The 17,194-nt window shown below is 38.6% G+C and overlaps 1 protein-coding gene across 1 annotated transcript in view; it reads right to left on the reverse strand.

Annotated features, from left to right (window-relative positions):
- Positions 1–2,578: 2,578 nt before the first annotated feature.
- RAD23B (RAD23 homolog B, nucleotide excision repair protein) overlaps positions 2,579–17,194 on the reverse strand; it is a 35,968-nt gene continuing 21,352 nt past the window's right edge. Inside the window, exons 4-10 of the mRNA XM_058672219.1 lie at positions 16,428–16,696; positions 15,437–15,492; positions 13,105–13,232; positions 10,064–10,199; positions 8,154–8,281; positions 7,258–7,428; positions 2,579–3,489 (exon numbers count right to left, since the gene is read on the reverse strand). Of these exons, the coding sequence (XP_058528202.1) occupies positions 3,376–3,489; positions 7,258–7,428; positions 8,154–8,281; positions 10,064–10,199; positions 13,105–13,232; positions 15,437–15,492; positions 16,428–16,696 (1,002 nt within the window). The 3' untranslated portion in view covers positions 2,579–3,375. The remainder of the gene's footprint in view (positions 3,490–7,257; positions 7,429–8,153; positions 8,282–10,063; positions 10,200–13,104; positions 13,233–15,436; positions 15,493–16,427; positions 16,697–17,194) is intronic.

Here is a 17,194-nt window from a genome sequence, read left to right on the forward strand (position 1 = left end):
TTCCCAACCACCAGTGTTTCCCGCCACCCTGGGAGTTCCCCAGGCCCTCAGTGTGCCTGCCTCCTTATCCAGGTTCTTCCCACTGGGCTTCCACTCACTCTCCTCTAGCTATGGATGTTTTTTCCAAATGTTCTAGCCTTGATTCAGGCCCAACTGATTATTTTTTAAATTGCAGTTGATCTTTCACTGTCAGTTGTTTTCCTGGTATGTTCAGGGAAAAATTTTAGTATTTTGTCGTGAGAACAAAGAACAGTATAGCAATAGCAGAGTAATTTCAAAACAGCCACTTTAGAATCGTTTTAGAAGAAAATGCAATTTTGTCTGGGCAGTGAAACGGGTGATATTATACGGAAAGTTAACTAAGCCATGACCTGTAGCCAAGAGGCCAAAAGTACCCCCCCCCAAAAGAAACAACTTGTAAGCAGCACAGAACTTCACAAACCATGGATTAAGTTTACAACAGGAATAGTAAGCTTTTCTGATAAAATATCCAATTAATCAGGTGTTGTAAGAAACAAACTTAACTGTATTCATCCAAAAGCAGTTTTCTTAAGTGCAAAAGCAGCTATAGACAAAATATACACAAATGAATGTGGCTGTTTTTCAGCACAGCTATTACAGACACTGAAGTGTGAATCACAAATTTCATACGTAAGTTTTGGTTTGTTAAATCACTTACAAAAATGTGAAGTCCACTCTTAGCACATGGACCACACCAAACCAGGTGAGATTCAACTCGCTGAGGTTTAGAACAAAGCAAAAAACTGACAAAGGAGGGTAACTTATCCTAACCTCACCGCTGCACATCTCACCCAAACAAATGTGACCAGGAAGCACACATTCCTGAAATGACCTTTGGTGGAGGGTTGAGGAGGTGAGAGGAGGTGCGGATGGTTCAGTATTTTAAGACAAAAATGGAAAAAAAAAATACAAACTATGGTGTGATATTGAAGTCCCTGATGAACTTATTTGTGCCCCGCAAAGTATCCCACCTCTGTGTTCATGTGTTGGCTGAGAGAAGAGCCCATGCCTGGCCTGAGGCGAGGCTACATTGTTACTAAAGGAAAGAACTGGTGATAGAGATGGTGGCAACTGTCAACCTAAGACTCTACATGACAGAATCACTTAAAAAAATGAGAAATGCAATGCTGAAATGTATTGAAAATAGTTTATAATCAAATCTCTAGAATCCTGGTCTAGTACAGGAAGATTTTATATGATGGAACACTTCAATATTTTTAAACAATGAAAAAGAAATGTTTGATTAGAGGATGACACAGAATTTCACAAATATAAACTTCAGCTTCCTCACATTTTCCACAAAGCAACTCAACAATAAAGAATTTTAAGAACACAGATTGACAGTATACCTCAAATGCAAAATTTCAAAGTCAAGTAGCCACTAACATTGAGATTTACCAAAAGTTATTTTTAAGTTAAATAATGACAATAAAAGGTACCAAAAACTCCATTCTGAAATGGTGTCTCAGCTGCTTCTTCAAGGAGATTAACAAGGTGAACAGTGAACAAACCTTGGTCTAAGCTGTCTTCTGCTAATTACCAAGCCTAGCTGCAGCTCCGGTGTCCAAGGCCACCTGCTCTGTGCCACCAACTTCTGCTGCCACTGTCCAAAAGGTGGCGGCTGCTGCTCTGACAATGCAGCACACATGATGTCATAAAAATGACCAGAAATGGTACCCTTCTTTCCAACTAACTGCCTTAAAAGATAAACATCTGTAAGACTTGTCATTTTATTCTTGAGACATTATGCATAATTCATTATGAAACACACAGGTAACATCAATCCCAAAAGCCTATTATGTTCATGAAATAAACATATTAAACATGATACACTGCAAAGCAAAATCATGGTTTTGTTTATGTCTTAAGAGACAGGTAATGAATGCATGACGTAAAAGCTCAGGAGTCATCACCAAACCCCTAGGAACACTGCAGGCGAACAGACGCAGGAGAGACTGTGCAAGTTCAGCTCTGCATCAGACGGGAGAAAAAAAATGCTATTTCTTCTTTAGTCTTGCTTAAACTCAGAAAAGCAGATTTGATAAACTGAACAAGTAGGCATCAGCCCCTCTTTCTGATGAAGTAACAGTGCCAATGGAGATTTCAAAGAACAAAAACTGAACTGGAAAAGAAAAATCCAAATAAAAACCAACACTGCTAGTAAGAGTCTTCTTTGAATAAGCCTGGTTGTGCATTTTCCACAGCACTTCCCAGCCACGTCTCCCAGCCCTCCCCAAGCTCTCACCAGGCTGGCTTCTCATTCCTAGCCTCTCTGTGTGAAAGCAAGATAGCACTAATGACTTCAATGGCAACAAACTCTTCTCTAATAAAGCACAACACTCACAAACATCAAAAACTCAAATTTTGAAACATTTCCACTAATTCTGAACTGACTCAGCATTCTGTGGGTTTTTTAAAGACGGGCTGCAGTTTGGCTTAAGGTTTGCTCCTGAACACATTTCTGCTGCGCAAAGGGGAAGAGAGGGAGTGTGAACGCTGCATTTCCCCATTAGCCCCCAAAGTGCTAATTTCACAAAGGGATACAACAAACATGCAATGGTGGTTTTAAATTTTTTACTGCAACGTAACAATAAAGTAAACAGTAAGTAGACACCTATCAATCTTCCCCCAAAACAAACATAAAAATTGTAAACAGGAAAATAACTCTGCCTATACTTGTACAGCTTCCCAAATCATGTTAGCAGGGTCTCACATTCAATTCAGTGATCAGCAAATTTCAAAATAGCAGTCATTATTTTCATTTTTTAAGAAAAGGTTCCCTTTCTCCCCTTCCCCACCCCAAGTATTTAACATCAAATGGGCTTCCTTACATATTAAGTTTATAGTCAAGTGAAGCAGCAACAACCATCAATAACTTGGCATTTCTGTCTGTAGTTGCTCCAAACGATCTTGCTGACAAAGCTATTATCCAGTGTTGCCATGAGACAGAGACCAAAATTCTAGGTAGCAAAGACTCTTTCTGAAACTGATGTTAAGTCAAAGAAATAAAGCAGGGCATTACACTAAATTCTGGATCTAGTACACTAAAAAGAGTGAAACCTAGGAAAAGTTACCTACTGCTTTATCGAAGAAGTAAAGACCTGCAAAAGCTGATTTTTGGTTGTATCATATTTTACACACTGTGTGGATTTGCGGCATCTGCTACTTGAAGCAGACATGCACTGTATTTATCCCTGCCCTATGTCCTAGACCCCTCCCTCCCCACCCCCCAACGATCTACTACCGTATACCAAGCATTGTGGATATGAGCCCAAGTCATCCCAGACAATCCAGTGAACAAAGTTAGTGTAATGCACTGGTGTGACGTGTGAGATACAAAAGAGTCCCTTTCAATCAATCTTCATCAAAGTTCTGCTGTAGAAGAAAATTGGCAGCCAAATTCTCATTCTTCTCACAAGCAAAATATGCTTGTATCACAAGTCCTTCAGGAAATCCTAATGCCTTTAACTGCAAGAGAAAAAGAAAAATACATAGATTCAACTCACCAGAATGCAAACACTAAATCTGCTTAACATCCTATGGATTCCAGCATAATATTACTGGTTACTGAAGCTCTTGACAGCTGACACGAGTCCATTCCACGTTCATGCAGCTGGACCAAACTAGACACTGTTCCTTAACAACCACATAAGAAAGTCTACGTGTTCCTAGTTATTAGACTAACAGCTCTATGCAAACAGTAATTGGTGTTAATACTAAGAAAGTTAACTAGAGCAGCTTAAAAATAACCCTATAGAAACTGGTAACTCAAATGGCTTTCAGCATATTGTGGTGGAAGGCAACAAGCATGACAGAATCTAAACAAGAGTTTAACTTTCCCCCGTTTTTGGCAAAAGCAAATACGCTTTATTTCTTAGTTTGGATCATTTTCAATCTCCTTGCTTTATTTAATACTTCATACTAGAAAAACAAGTGAATAATTATATATATAATAATTATGTTATAAAAATTAACACTACATGTTATATTTTGAAGTCAAGACAGTATTCTAGGGGCTGATGCAAGGGCTCAATTGGCTAATCCTCCACCTTCGGTGTCAGCAGCCCATACGGGAACCAGTTCGTGTTCCTGCTGCTTCACTTCCCATCTAACTACCTGCTTGTGGCCTGGGAAAGTAACAGAAGATGTCCAAAGCTTTGGGATCCTGCACCCATCTGGGGGACCTGAAAGGGGCTCTGGCTCCAGACTGGCTTAGCTCCAGCTGTAGTGGCCATGGGGAGTGGATCAGCAGAAGATTTTTCCCTCTGTAAATCTGCCTTTCCATTTAAAAGAGAGAGAGAGAGAGAGAGAGAGAGAGCGAGAGCGAGAGAGAGAGTGAGAGAGAGAGAGCATTCTATTTTTTCTGTTTTAACCTTCAAAGCATAGCCAAAGGTGATATCAGCTCTTACATTTCACCTTCCTAGTTGAGGACAAACACTTTGTCTTCACCAACTTGACTGCATTATGTTAGATTTCCAGAAATGATCTTAAAGAACTAGGCAAGTATTTTAATTCAGCACAAATAATGATTCACCCATAAAAGGAGAAAAAAAATAACTAGCTTGTTAACTAGGTCCCATCCAGATTTAACATAGGCCAGATAAAACACAAGAACACACAGGGCAAAATTCAACTACATAGTTGTATAGGCATCTGTTTTATACGCAAAGCTACAAATACACTGAGAGCAAAAGGATAAAAAGAGCTATCTAACATGGAAAAATCATTAAGGGAGAGCTGGAATGGTTGAAGATACTGTACCAGCACAGGTAGGTCTTCAACATTACTGGAGATATGGAACATTCTGTGATGTTTAGAAGGGTTGGGTCGGGAGAAACACATACAGTAACAACAAACCCCAAAATATACAAAACAAAAGCTGAAAACATCAAAGAGAGAAACTGACAATCCAACAATTAGAAATCTCATTATTGTCACTTTTAGTAATGGATACATCAGCTAGACAGAAGGCCAACAATGCAATTTATAAAGACTTGGCTGGCACTATCTACCAACTAGACCACATTACACATTCTCCTCAATCCACGCTATCCTTTAAGTTCAAAAAGACGTTTTACAAAGATATTCACTGACCACAATGCAATAACTTTAGAAGTCAACAGAATATTTTGGAAAATTTATAAATGTGGAAATCAATTCTAAATAACAAATGTGTCAAAGAAATCACAGGAAAAATATGAGAAAAATATACAATATGCAAAAGACAAAAATATGTAATACTAAACTTACATGGCACTGCTACAGCAATGCTCAGAGGGATGTCTAAGGCAATAAACAACTACACCAAGCAACACAAAATCCAGTAATCTGATCTCCTGCATTAGCAAACCAGAAAAGGGAGCAAACCCAAGGCAAGCACAGGAAAATATATATTAGAAAAGAAATGGGGGGGAACCCAGTGCCTATAAAACTGTGTCACAAAATGCAATGTAATCAATAAAAAATAATTAATTATTTTTTAAAAAAGAAAAAAGTAAGACTAGGAAACCAGCTAAGAGACTCAACAAAATCAAGTTAGTTCTTTTTCAAAAGAACAAGATTGATAAATCTTTAGCTAGGCAGATCAAAAAAAACTGAGAACTCAAATTATAGAAATCAGGTATACATGCAGAGATGTTACAATTATTACATATTTAAAAAACAAAGCAAGACACGAGAATAATAACAAGACTTCCTTAGACAAAAGGCGAGATCCAGACAGCTTTGCTGGTAAATCCTTCCAACCATTTAATGAAGAATACACACTAATTTTTAATTAGATAAAATACCATGGGAAAGTACAGTTCAACATCCATTATAAATGCATGAAAATCCTCAAAATCTCATTCACAGACTGAATCTGGCAAACACAGAAAAAGGACTGCACACTATGAGTGTGAGTAATCCAACAAATTCACAGCTGGCTCAGTATGTAAAAACTCACCAGTGTAATAAACCCAGCACTGTGGTGCTGTAGGTTATGTCATCACCTGTAACATGGCACTCGGTATCAGAGAGCCAGCTCAGTCCTAGCTGTGGCTGCCCATCCAGCTCCCTACTAGCAGGCCTGGGAAGGCATCAGGAGATGGCCCAAGCACTTGGCCTCTACCACCCACGCTGGACCTTCGCCTGGAGGTGCCAACCCCTCTCATTCTGTAACTTGGGAACAAATAAACAAAACATAGAAAAGAAATAGGCAAAAACCACATTGTTATCTTAATACAGAGAGCCACTTGCAAAAATCCAAAGCCCCTTGGTGATGAAAACATTAATGACCTTACAAAAGGCATCCAGGGGGGAAAAAAACCCACTGGTGAATGAATGACTGCTTTACCCTGTGATCAAGAACAAGACCACGAAGCAGCCTCTTGCTATGTCTATCTGCCAATACACTGGAGGCTTTAGATAAGGCAATTAGAAAGCAAGACAAAAAGGTATCCACCCAGGAATCAATGTAACAAGAGCAGAAACTTTACAGTGAAAATGGACAGATGACTGAAGGAAGTTATATAAAACACAAAAAATGAAAGACGTCAACATGGTCACACTCCGCAAATTCATCTGCCAGAATAAGGGTAATCGCTATCAAAAACTCAAGCCAGATTTTTGTTTCTGAGGGGTGGGGGCGGGCAGAAATTGGACATGCTTATCTTTATTTTTCTGAGATTTATTTATTTGAAAGGCAAAATTACAGACAGGGAAAGAGAGGAGGGCGGAGAGAGAGAGAGAGACAGAGAGAGAGAGAGAGAGAGAGAGAGAGAGAGAGAGAGAGACTTTCCATATGCTGGTTCAGTCCCCAACAATGACTGGGGCTGAGCCATCCAGTTCAGGAGGTCCAGCCCCACTCATGCACACAAAAGTCAGACCACATATACTGTGTTTGTAGCACATAATCTTAATACACAGCTTAGTAGCAATAAAGTAAAATTTGAAATACAAACAAAAATTGATAATCTAGAATTATATATATGCTTTAAGGTACTTTTCCTGCTTTAAATTTTAAAAACACCAGTGAAAATTTTTAGAGTTTCTTGACATATTTAACCTGTTTCTTTCAAGACTGGTAAATTACCCCTAGACCCTCGGCTTTGCAAAGCCTGAGAGACTGCCTTACCAGTCACGTGGGCGGGTCCCTTCTGCTGAGTGCAGCAGCATCATCTCCAGTGAAGGAACCCTGGATATCTGTTCCACCTAACAGCAGCCCCACGTGATCAGGGCCGTCCAAACGTGACTCACCCGTTCTATAGCTTCTTTCTCCTGAGGTGTTACTTGAATGTAGTTCATGTGACCACTTCCAGCTTCTGCAATTCCAGCACTACCACTTCCACTTCCCCCACCTTGACTGCCAGCTTCCTGAACTGGTTCATTTAACATCTGAATAAAATGCTCCTGGTGTTGGCTAATTTGCTGTGGTGATTTGAAGGGCAGAAAATAACAATATATTAATATTAACCCAAGCAAAATAGAATATTTTGATGCAGTTAAGGAGAGATCGCAATTTTGCTACTATAGTAACTTGTAATAATTCTAGAATTTTGTCTTTACAAGGATATATTTCTGACATACTATGAACCTGGCACTACTGAGTAAGGCAAACAGTAAACAGAATTAAAATTATGTTTTATAATCATCCTCCTTTGCCCATAAAATTACCTCAAATACTAGAGGTAGTATATATATATGTGTATATATATATATATTTCATATTTTACACACTAATACAAAGTACAGTACTGTGCAAAACTCTGAACACTTGGTGACCTGCACATCAAATAAGCATACAGCTGTACTTTCTGACCCTCTGGCAAAAACATTGGGGGAAAGTGGTTTAAAAAGTTACACAGAGTCTTTGTTAAGCAGCTTCTCAGATTCTTTAATACCTTAATGTACACTGGAAGTTTCTAAGAAGCAAATGTTTCCCAAACTTATTAACTGACTTAAATTAACACAATTTCTATACTTTACGACAAATAACTTATTCTCAGTATATCCTTCTAGAGCATAACACTCTGACTGCAGGCTGGAAAAATGGTTGGTCTATCGTCAAAGAGTGAGGGGGAAGAAAGAGTCACAAAGCATTTCAGAATATACTGCACGCCAGCCCTTACACATTGACACGGGGAAACATTTACCTGTAGTAACTGAGGATTCTCTCTACCTATCTGTTGTAGCAATGCTGGAAGCAGGGAAGGATTCTGTTGGATAATTTGTCTCATTTGTTGAAACTGAGGTTGATTCCGTAAAAATTCAAGAGGATGTCCTGAAAGGGATGCATTTTTAAACAAAGATAATCAATACAAAATAGTTTTAATCATACAGTAAGCAAACACTATCAAGTAAAACCCGAGTTTTCACATGTACTAAAAATGACAAATAGTGCATTGGCAAGTCTTAATACCACAGAAATCATTTTGTGCAGGAAAGTTGGGGGGTGTAGAACACTGTAGGAATCACTTTCTTACAAGTGCCTGAGCACACAATAAAATCCAAAAAATACTAAGAACTGGGTCCTGCTTGAGTTGTGTCTATTAAAAATAAATAAGGAGTAATAAAAGTCATTTCTGCTGCTCACAGGATTCTAAAAGAAAAACATAGCAGGACTGACAATAAGAAAATCTCACTTTGCAATAATACACTCACGAGTCTCTTAATGATGGGGATATCTTCTGAGAATGAGTAGTGAGGTAACTGTCACTGTGTGTCCCCCACAGCATGGGCTTTTAGACTCAGTTACACCACCACCGGGTGGCACAGTCTTAAGGCATCACATATGTGAGTTTTCACTGACTGAAATGACATTACAGTCAAAAATTCTTCAAAGAACACAATCTGAACCTGAATTTCTAGGAAATGTTAAACCATTGTGACAAAAATATTTAATACACAAAGAGTTCAGGTTTTCTGTTTAAAAATACGAACTTAAAAACAAAACAAAATCAAAAATAAAGACAAAACAAAAATATGAACTTGAATAATAGACCTAAAATACTTGTGATTATTTCAGTTAAGTAAGATGCAAGACAATCTAATGATAGTGTATCTAAAGTTCTTTAATCTCATATCCCATTACAAAGTGAGTAACAAAAAATGAAGCACAAGGTATAAAGCTTGTAACTTTCAGCGTGTTGGTCCTTATCTGCTTATGCAATATGAAAAATATTGATACAAAATGATTTCTGAGGTGACTAATGAGATTTTTAAAGATATTGTCATTTCCCAAATGATTCAGAAGAGATTTTGGGCTCCAGACAGTGTTCTTAAATTAAAAAGTGGATACTCTCTACTAAGGAGACTGAAATACAAGGTTTCCATTCCTCTCCAGCATGATCTTAAACCTTCCAGGGCTCTATTTCCTGGTTCTATAATAACTATTAAGATCTTATTAGTTTTGAAATTACACATGCTTTGTAACATTTATAGGGCGACAAAGAAACAAGGTGAGCTAATCACTTTAACTTCAGAAATGACATAAATGCAAACTGGGGACATCTTTTCCGTAGAATAAAAAAGAATATGCCCTTTGACTCAAATGCAGCACTGATGTTTAATATACACAATGATGCCCACTTGGAAGAATTTCTTTTGAGTCTCATTCTAACATTAAGAGTTATGCAAGGGGGACCAGCAATGTGGACTAGCAAGCAGGTGAGCCACTGCTTGGGATGCTAACATCCCACATGGGTGATGGTTTGTATGCCCTAGCTGCTCTACTTTCAATCCAGTACCCCTACCAGCAGGTCTGGGAAATCAATGGAAGATGGCCCAGGTGTTGGGCCCTGCTTCCCACTGGGAGACCTGGACGAAGTACCTGACTCTTGGCTTTGGTCTTGCCTAGAAATGGCCATCGTGGCAATATGGGGAGTGAACAAGTGAATGAAGATTAATTTCTTATTCTTTCAAAATAAACAAATCTTGCTTTCTTCCCTTAGGGAGCGATACAAACAATCTGGGAATAAACTCATCTCTAAAATATTTCAATTACATTATTTTACACTGAAGTTTCAGATGAAAATATCTTTCCCTATTCACGAGCCTACTTTACCTCCAGAACTTGCTGTTGTCGTCGTCGCGGCTGTGGTCGCCGCACCTGTGGCCACGGCTGAAGACGGAGGGGCTCCAGTACTAGCTGCTTGAGGGGGCTCAACCACAGCTTGGCTTTCTCTATCTCCTGGGATTCCCTGCAACACAATTTCCAAGCTTTAAGATATCCTATCACACGAAATTAGTTATTAGAGTAAAAAGATTTATTATAGCCTAGTTAATATCTGTCTAGCTCCCCAGTTCAAATTACAAGTAAAGGACTATACCACTGTAATACTAGAGAGGAAAACAGTGTGTGCATGGCTTGGAAGGGACGAAGGTAGAAGGGGAAATCCCCGAGACTTTCATACTGTATCACAAAAAACAAAAATTTAAGAGTATTAAACCCTATGAATTCAAGTTAGGTTTAAATTGGCCAGAGTATGGTGTGACAGTGGATAGAATATGCTACTCGCAGGCAGCATTGTCCAACAGCACCTCCCAGAATCACGGGAATGTTCTTTGGCTGAGTTTTCCCTTAAAAGATATCTATTAGTCACAAAAAATTATCTATACATATCTTATTAATATTGACCAAAGTCTTTGTACTATTTTGCTTTGATTTTGTAACTATTAGGCATTTTCATCAGCTGCTGCTCATCAGTGTTGAAGGATCACATTTGAAACACCAGTCTTAAGCTCTTCCACATAAAGTTTAGATACACACTTGACAGCTGTGAGATAAACTTCTAATAGATGCAGACTGGATAACCACAGCGGCCAGGTAAGGGTCTCCGCCACTAGCCCATGGTTCTGAGAAAGTGCCATCCAGAGCTACCACCAACAAAATATTGTCAAAATACAGACAATAAACATAAAGTAACTGACATAACACTTGTGTGATGCTTTCTATTTAAGTCAGTTGTATCTATTTTCTGAAGTTATTAAAATTTAAAACTGCACTATAACCTCTGAGACCCTATTTTGACATACACGATTTATAGATTTCCTATTTACAACCACTTAAAAAGTCTTCGTTAAATTCTTACAGATTTTGAAAAGGGCAGAATAAAGCAATAGTACAACTACAGTAGGAGAATAAATGCTTAACTTGCCAAAAAACCAGAAACTAAACTCTTATATGTACAGAATGAACTGCCTTGTATGTCATACATATGACAAACAAGTTGTAACCACAGGCAGTGGAAACAGCTCAAAGTTCACTAATTCTAACCCTTAAATGAGGAGTTAGTAAGAACTAATAAACTATGCACACAGATTTGCTGAACTGGAGTTACCTCTCACGGCTACATATCCCTCTGAATCTCACATGCATCAGACTCTCACTGTGTAAACAAGCAGCATTTCTTCCCATCTATTCATCTTCACTTGAAATAGTGAGTCTACCAAATACTGTAAAATGAAACTAAGTAGCAATATTAAAATACAGTATTTTTGGAAATAGTGACTCTTATTAAAACCTCAAAATTCCACATCCAAATACCTAACACTATTAAACTCATGCAGCAGACAAAATTCTAAAACAGGTATAATTTAAAGTTGTTCCATAAAAGCAAAGATAATACTTATTCCAAACAAATCTGATCATAAACAGACACTAGCATTTAAAGAAAGCACCCAATAGGACAATGGGAAAATGATTGCAAATAGATAGAACTGTGCACCTAAAAAAGGGTTTGTGCACAGACAACAACTATAGAGGTAGGGGTCACGCACTCAACGTACAACTGAAATCCTCCTCAAGCCACCAGGCCAACTGGCTGGCTTAAAGAACCTCTTAACAGAACTACTTCTAGAAAAAAGGCCTGGAGTACATTTCCCAAAGACTTAGGGTTGTGCTTCTTTAAGTCAGTATTTAGGACAATTTCAGATAAACATCAAAGATATTTATAGGAAAAATTTTAAATACAAAAAAAGGTTGACAATTTGCTATTCCAAAATTGTTGCTTTACTCTGCATCCCATCTATTCATCTAGCAAACTTTCATTCTAATAAACACCAGTTTTCCAGCTAATGTCCACAATAAGCCATTTCTTAACAATTTCTACTGCTAATAAAATATCTTATTCAGGGGTTGGTGCCATGCCAATGGCAGGCCAAGCTCCTGCCTGCGGTGCCGGCATCACATATGAATGGCAGCATGAGTCCTGGAGGCTCCATTTCAGATTCATTTTCCTGCTTATAACCTGGGAAAGTAGTGAAGGTTGGCTCAAGTTCTTGGGCACCTGCACTTACATGGGAGACCTGGAAGAAGCTCCTGGCTTCGGGTCTGCCCACCACTGGCTGCTGTAGCCATTTGGGGAGAGAATCAACAGTCAGAAGGTCTCTTTGTCTCTCCTTTTCTCTGTAACTCTGCCTTTCAAATAAAACTGATCTTAAAAAAATTTTACTCAATCTCTCAACTGATACTAATAAAAAATAAACTAACAAATTCAAATGTCAACAGAACCAGACAAGATACACATCACATTGAGCAAATGATTCTATGTGGGTAATCAAATAGAGGGAAGTAGTGATTTAGAGACAGCGTGGCTTTAATTCTTCCTGAATTGATTCACAAAAACATGCTATCAAAGCAGTTCAGATAATCAGAAATCTCAACTATACGTGAAATCTCCTAATTTTCAAAAGATGGCAACAAATTACAAAATTCTACACAGTATAAGCAAATAAAATTTTGTCAAAGTGTCTGCTCTAAATAGTCCATGCAGGATTATATTGGGTTCTAAAAAGCTACTGACATGTTAGATCATTAATTTCACTCTCTAACACAACAACTGGGCTACAAGGTACTTTCTCCAACCAGGTAGCTAATTTCACAACTCACGTAGTCACGCTGTTTTCTAAGTAAAACCACATCAGAACTTTTTTTTAGAAATTATATCTTATCAACACAAAACATTTATATATTTGGAAAAATACATAAATTATCTAGCATACATTATGCTTCTTTAGTGAACTGTTAACCTGTCTTTAAATTACATTATTTCTTGAGATTTTTATCTTAAGCAATTAGAAAGAAGAAAAATAAAAGCTTCTTACCATTAGAAGATACTCCACAGCTCTGTCAGGGTTGTTGAAACTGGCTCTCAAGGCTGCAATGACTTGCTCTCGTTCATAGCCCATCGACATGATCTCAGTTACCATATTCTCGTAAGACTGGCCTGTCACTAGAGAGAGGGAAGAAGGGGGGAAACATTCTCTATACATTTCTTGATTGCATATGTTTCTGTTTAGACACCATTGTGCTAAAATACTACTGTCTTGCAGTTTTCACTTGACATCATATATAATCAAAAACAGTGGGTGGAGGAGGTTAGGAACTAGAAGGTGACAAAGTCGCACTGAAAACCAATGCCCCAAGCAGTACCATAATAATCTCCTATATGCCACTTTCCACAGGTTCTCCAAGGGTTTGTATGAGCTTCATGTATTGGGGAGGGGGTAAACTTTTCTTCTTTCTTCATTAGTCTCAAGTATTTCATTATAGTATGACCTTCCTTTTCCTACCACCTAAATCCACTTTTCAGCTTTCTTCATTATGCACGAATATAATGTTAGCATACAGACACTGAATAGCAAAAACAAAAACCTACTTTCCAGATGCAGAAATTGGCAACATAAAAAAATTGTATTAGAGATGAGGACAGGGTTTTAGGATACCAAACATGAGCAAAATATCAACATCTGGCAAGCCAAGTGCAGAGATATAAACATATGCTGTCAGCGCTGGTGCTGACAGCCTTCATACCGTGCCTTCTAAAATGTTTCCTAACTTAGTTATAAAACTTAAAAAATAAAAAGAGGACAGACAAGAGAGAAAAATCTTGGGGCCAGGTGCAATAGTGTAGTGGTTAAAGTCCTTGCCTTGCACACGCCAGGATCCCATATGGTTGCCAGTTCTATTCCCGGCAGCCCCACTTCCCATCCAGCTCCCTGCTTGTGGCCTGGGAAAGCAGTCGAGGACGGCTCAAAGCCTTGGGACCCTGCACCAGTGTGGGAGACCTGGAAGAGCTCCTGGCTCCTGGCTTCGGATTGGCTTGGCTCCAACCGTTGTGGTCACTTGGGGAGTGAACCATCAGATGGAAGATCTTCCTCTGTATATCTGCCTTTCCAATTAAAAATAAATAAATAAATAAATAAATAAATCTTTAAAAAAAGAGAGAGAGAGAGAGAAAGATCTTCCATCTTCTGGTTCATTCCCCCAGTGGCTGCAAAGGCTGGGAATGAGCCAATCTGAAGCCAGGAGCATCTAACATACCACCATGTGGGTGCAGGGTCCCAAGGCTTTGGCTCATCCTCTTACTGCTTTCCCAGGCCACAAGCAGGGAGCTGGATGGGAAGCAGGATTGCTGGGACATGAATCAACACCCATCTGGGATGCTGGCGTTGTAAGATCAGGATTTAGCCATTGAGCCAATCCTCTTCTCTGGACCTTCTAAAATCTTCGAAACAATTTCCCGCAGTTAAGCTTTTCCCAGTTTGAAATAACTCTTTCTCTTACTGGACTTAACTCATATAGTATTTGGTAGCACAGCAGTCCCTTAAAGCAATCTCTCAAAGATGGAAATTTGTGTTATCTTAGGCTGATTTAATCAGCTATTTTTTTTTTTGCAATTACTACATGCCATCTACCACAGAGTTCACCTCGATTAAGTCAGAAGGTCGACCCTAGATCCTAAAAGGTGCCACTGCTGTTAAAATATTGTTGCTGTAAGAGATAAGCATGATCCAAAAGCCAAAACTCCACCAAAGATGCAATTCCCACCTGATTCCAGCCTTCAACCTTCCTATCATTCAATAACAAACCTGATCAAAGAGTGGGAATGTGGCTGCCAGTTAATAAACTAGTAAGTGACAGGAACTGTTAAGATGTTACAATAGGGAAAAAAATTCCAATTTGGGTAGACTAGGAATGAAGGGAGAGGGAAAGGCATTATTGCTCAATAGATAAAAACCAAGAGTTGAGACAAAAACGTATTTTTGTTGCAGGCCAATGTATAGAAACTTACAAGACTAACAGGTTACAAAGGAAAAAACCTACAGATAAATAAACACAATGTGGGATCCTAAATGAGGAAAATTTTATATCGATTTTAAAGATACTTTATAATGAACCTGTACGTAGATCAAGTCTTCTAAAACCACATCTAAAATTTCACATTCAGAAAATGCAACATGCTTACAGAGTAATGTTCAAGGATTCAATATGAAAAATATTTGATGTACAGTCTTTAGAAATACTATTATCTAAATAATTTTATAGCTTAATTAGAAGTACCCACATAAATTAACACAAAACCATGCTCTAGAAAACCAAAATATAAACTTCCACCCTCCTAGCAGTCACTTACAAGGCAAGGCCAGCACTCACCAAGTGCACTTGTTGCATCTTCAAAAAGGTTTGACCGAGATGCATCTCCCGACGTACTGTAAAGGTCGTAGAAAACTCTCAATTCAAAATGCAAGCAAAAGTAATAACATGAGCTTAGTAACTAACTTGCAAAAATATTATTTGATTCTAAACAACACAAAAGCCTGGCTACAGTACATGCAGTCTCTTCTAGCTTAACCCATCCGTAACACTGACTGTTCAAGAAAAAGTTTCAACCTTACCACTCCTATTCTGAAGACTATTATCATTTCATGTATCTGAAGATATAAAATATCCTTACAGATAGTTTGCTCTAATGATTTTATCCCTGAAAGAATTTATAAAGAGGTTAAAAATATACACATCAAGTCACAACAAAATTTTTCTTTTTTTTTTTAAAGATTTATTTATTTATTTGGGGCGGGAGGAGGAGGCAGATTTTACAGAGGTCTCCCATTTGCTGGCTCACTCTCCAAACGGCCGTAATAACCAGAGCTGAACCGACAGAAGCTGAGAGCCAGGACCTTATTCCTGGTCTCCCAGTGCGAATGCAGGGGCCAAAGGCCTCGAACCATCTGCCACCCTCTACTGTTTTTCCAGGCCTTAGGTAGAGAATTGGAGCAGCCAGGACACGAACCTGCACCCATATGAGATGCTGGTACTAGCAGGTGGCAGATTGGCCTGACCCACCACCACGCCATTTGTTTCCTAACATTCTTACTCAAAATGAATGATTTTTGACTCTTCTTACTTAAGAGAGGGGACGGGAATCAACCTATAGCATGGAGATTTGGATCACAGAAACCTATACTATTCTCTTTAGTTAACTAAATAGACACACTAGTATGTTTCAGTCAATGTTCAAAGCTTAGCAAAACTTAGCATAGTACTTAGAAACCTGGTATGCCTGAAAGTATGATCAAAACAAATATGTGTGAAGTTCTTGTTACACGTGTATCCTGATACATAATTTCCGGTATCCGGTTTTTACCTGTCAGTTGATGTTGGACTAGTAGCCACTGGTGTCTCTGCTGGCTGTTCTACAGGTTTCTCTGGCTTAGTTGCACTAGCAGGTACAGGTTCAGAAGACGCCGTCGTTGATGCAGGAGCAACGGATGCAGGCGTGGACGTAGGGGCCGAAGCAGCGGCAGGTGCTGAGGCCTGAGTGACAGCTGCTGCTGTAGAGGAACTAACTGTGGTAGTGGTGGCAGCACTTGATTGCTGAGTTGTAGCTGGTGCTGGTGTTGTCACTGCTTTGGGCTAAACACATTAAACATGGAAATGCTTAACATTAGCAATCCTACTCACTGCTACTCTTTGGTAGCCTGTTGACTGCACGCTTAACCATGAACTCAATCAGATTTAAACTTTCTATTAAGTTAATATAAAAAAGAACAAAAGGAAGTCAGTATTTAAATACAGAACATGTATGTAAAACCTACAGCCAGCTGATTTCTTGAAAAAACTATGTACGTTAGCTATAACCTTTAAGTACCTGCTGTCATTTGGAAGCAGTATCAGAATCATTTGTTGAAATGAAACAGAAATGATTACTAATGAGCATGCCAAATATACTGTTATATTTTAGAAAAGGGAGAAAAAAATCCCAACACTGACAACGTGTATAGAGAGAAGCAACATTTTGAGATGCATATGTAGCTAAGAAAAAAAAAAGCCACATAAAGTTGTAATCACATGCTGAGCACTTTCTAGAAGCAAACACATAAATCTTCCCACAGAGCAAAAACTAATTATGTA

Source organism: Ochotona princeps, chromosome 14, assembly GCF_030435755.1.
Source record: "Ochotona princeps isolate mOchPri1 chromosome 14, mOchPri1.hap1, whole genome shotgun sequence".
Lineage (NCBI taxonomy): Eukaryota > Metazoa > Chordata > Mammalia > Lagomorpha > Ochotonidae > Ochotona > Ochotona princeps.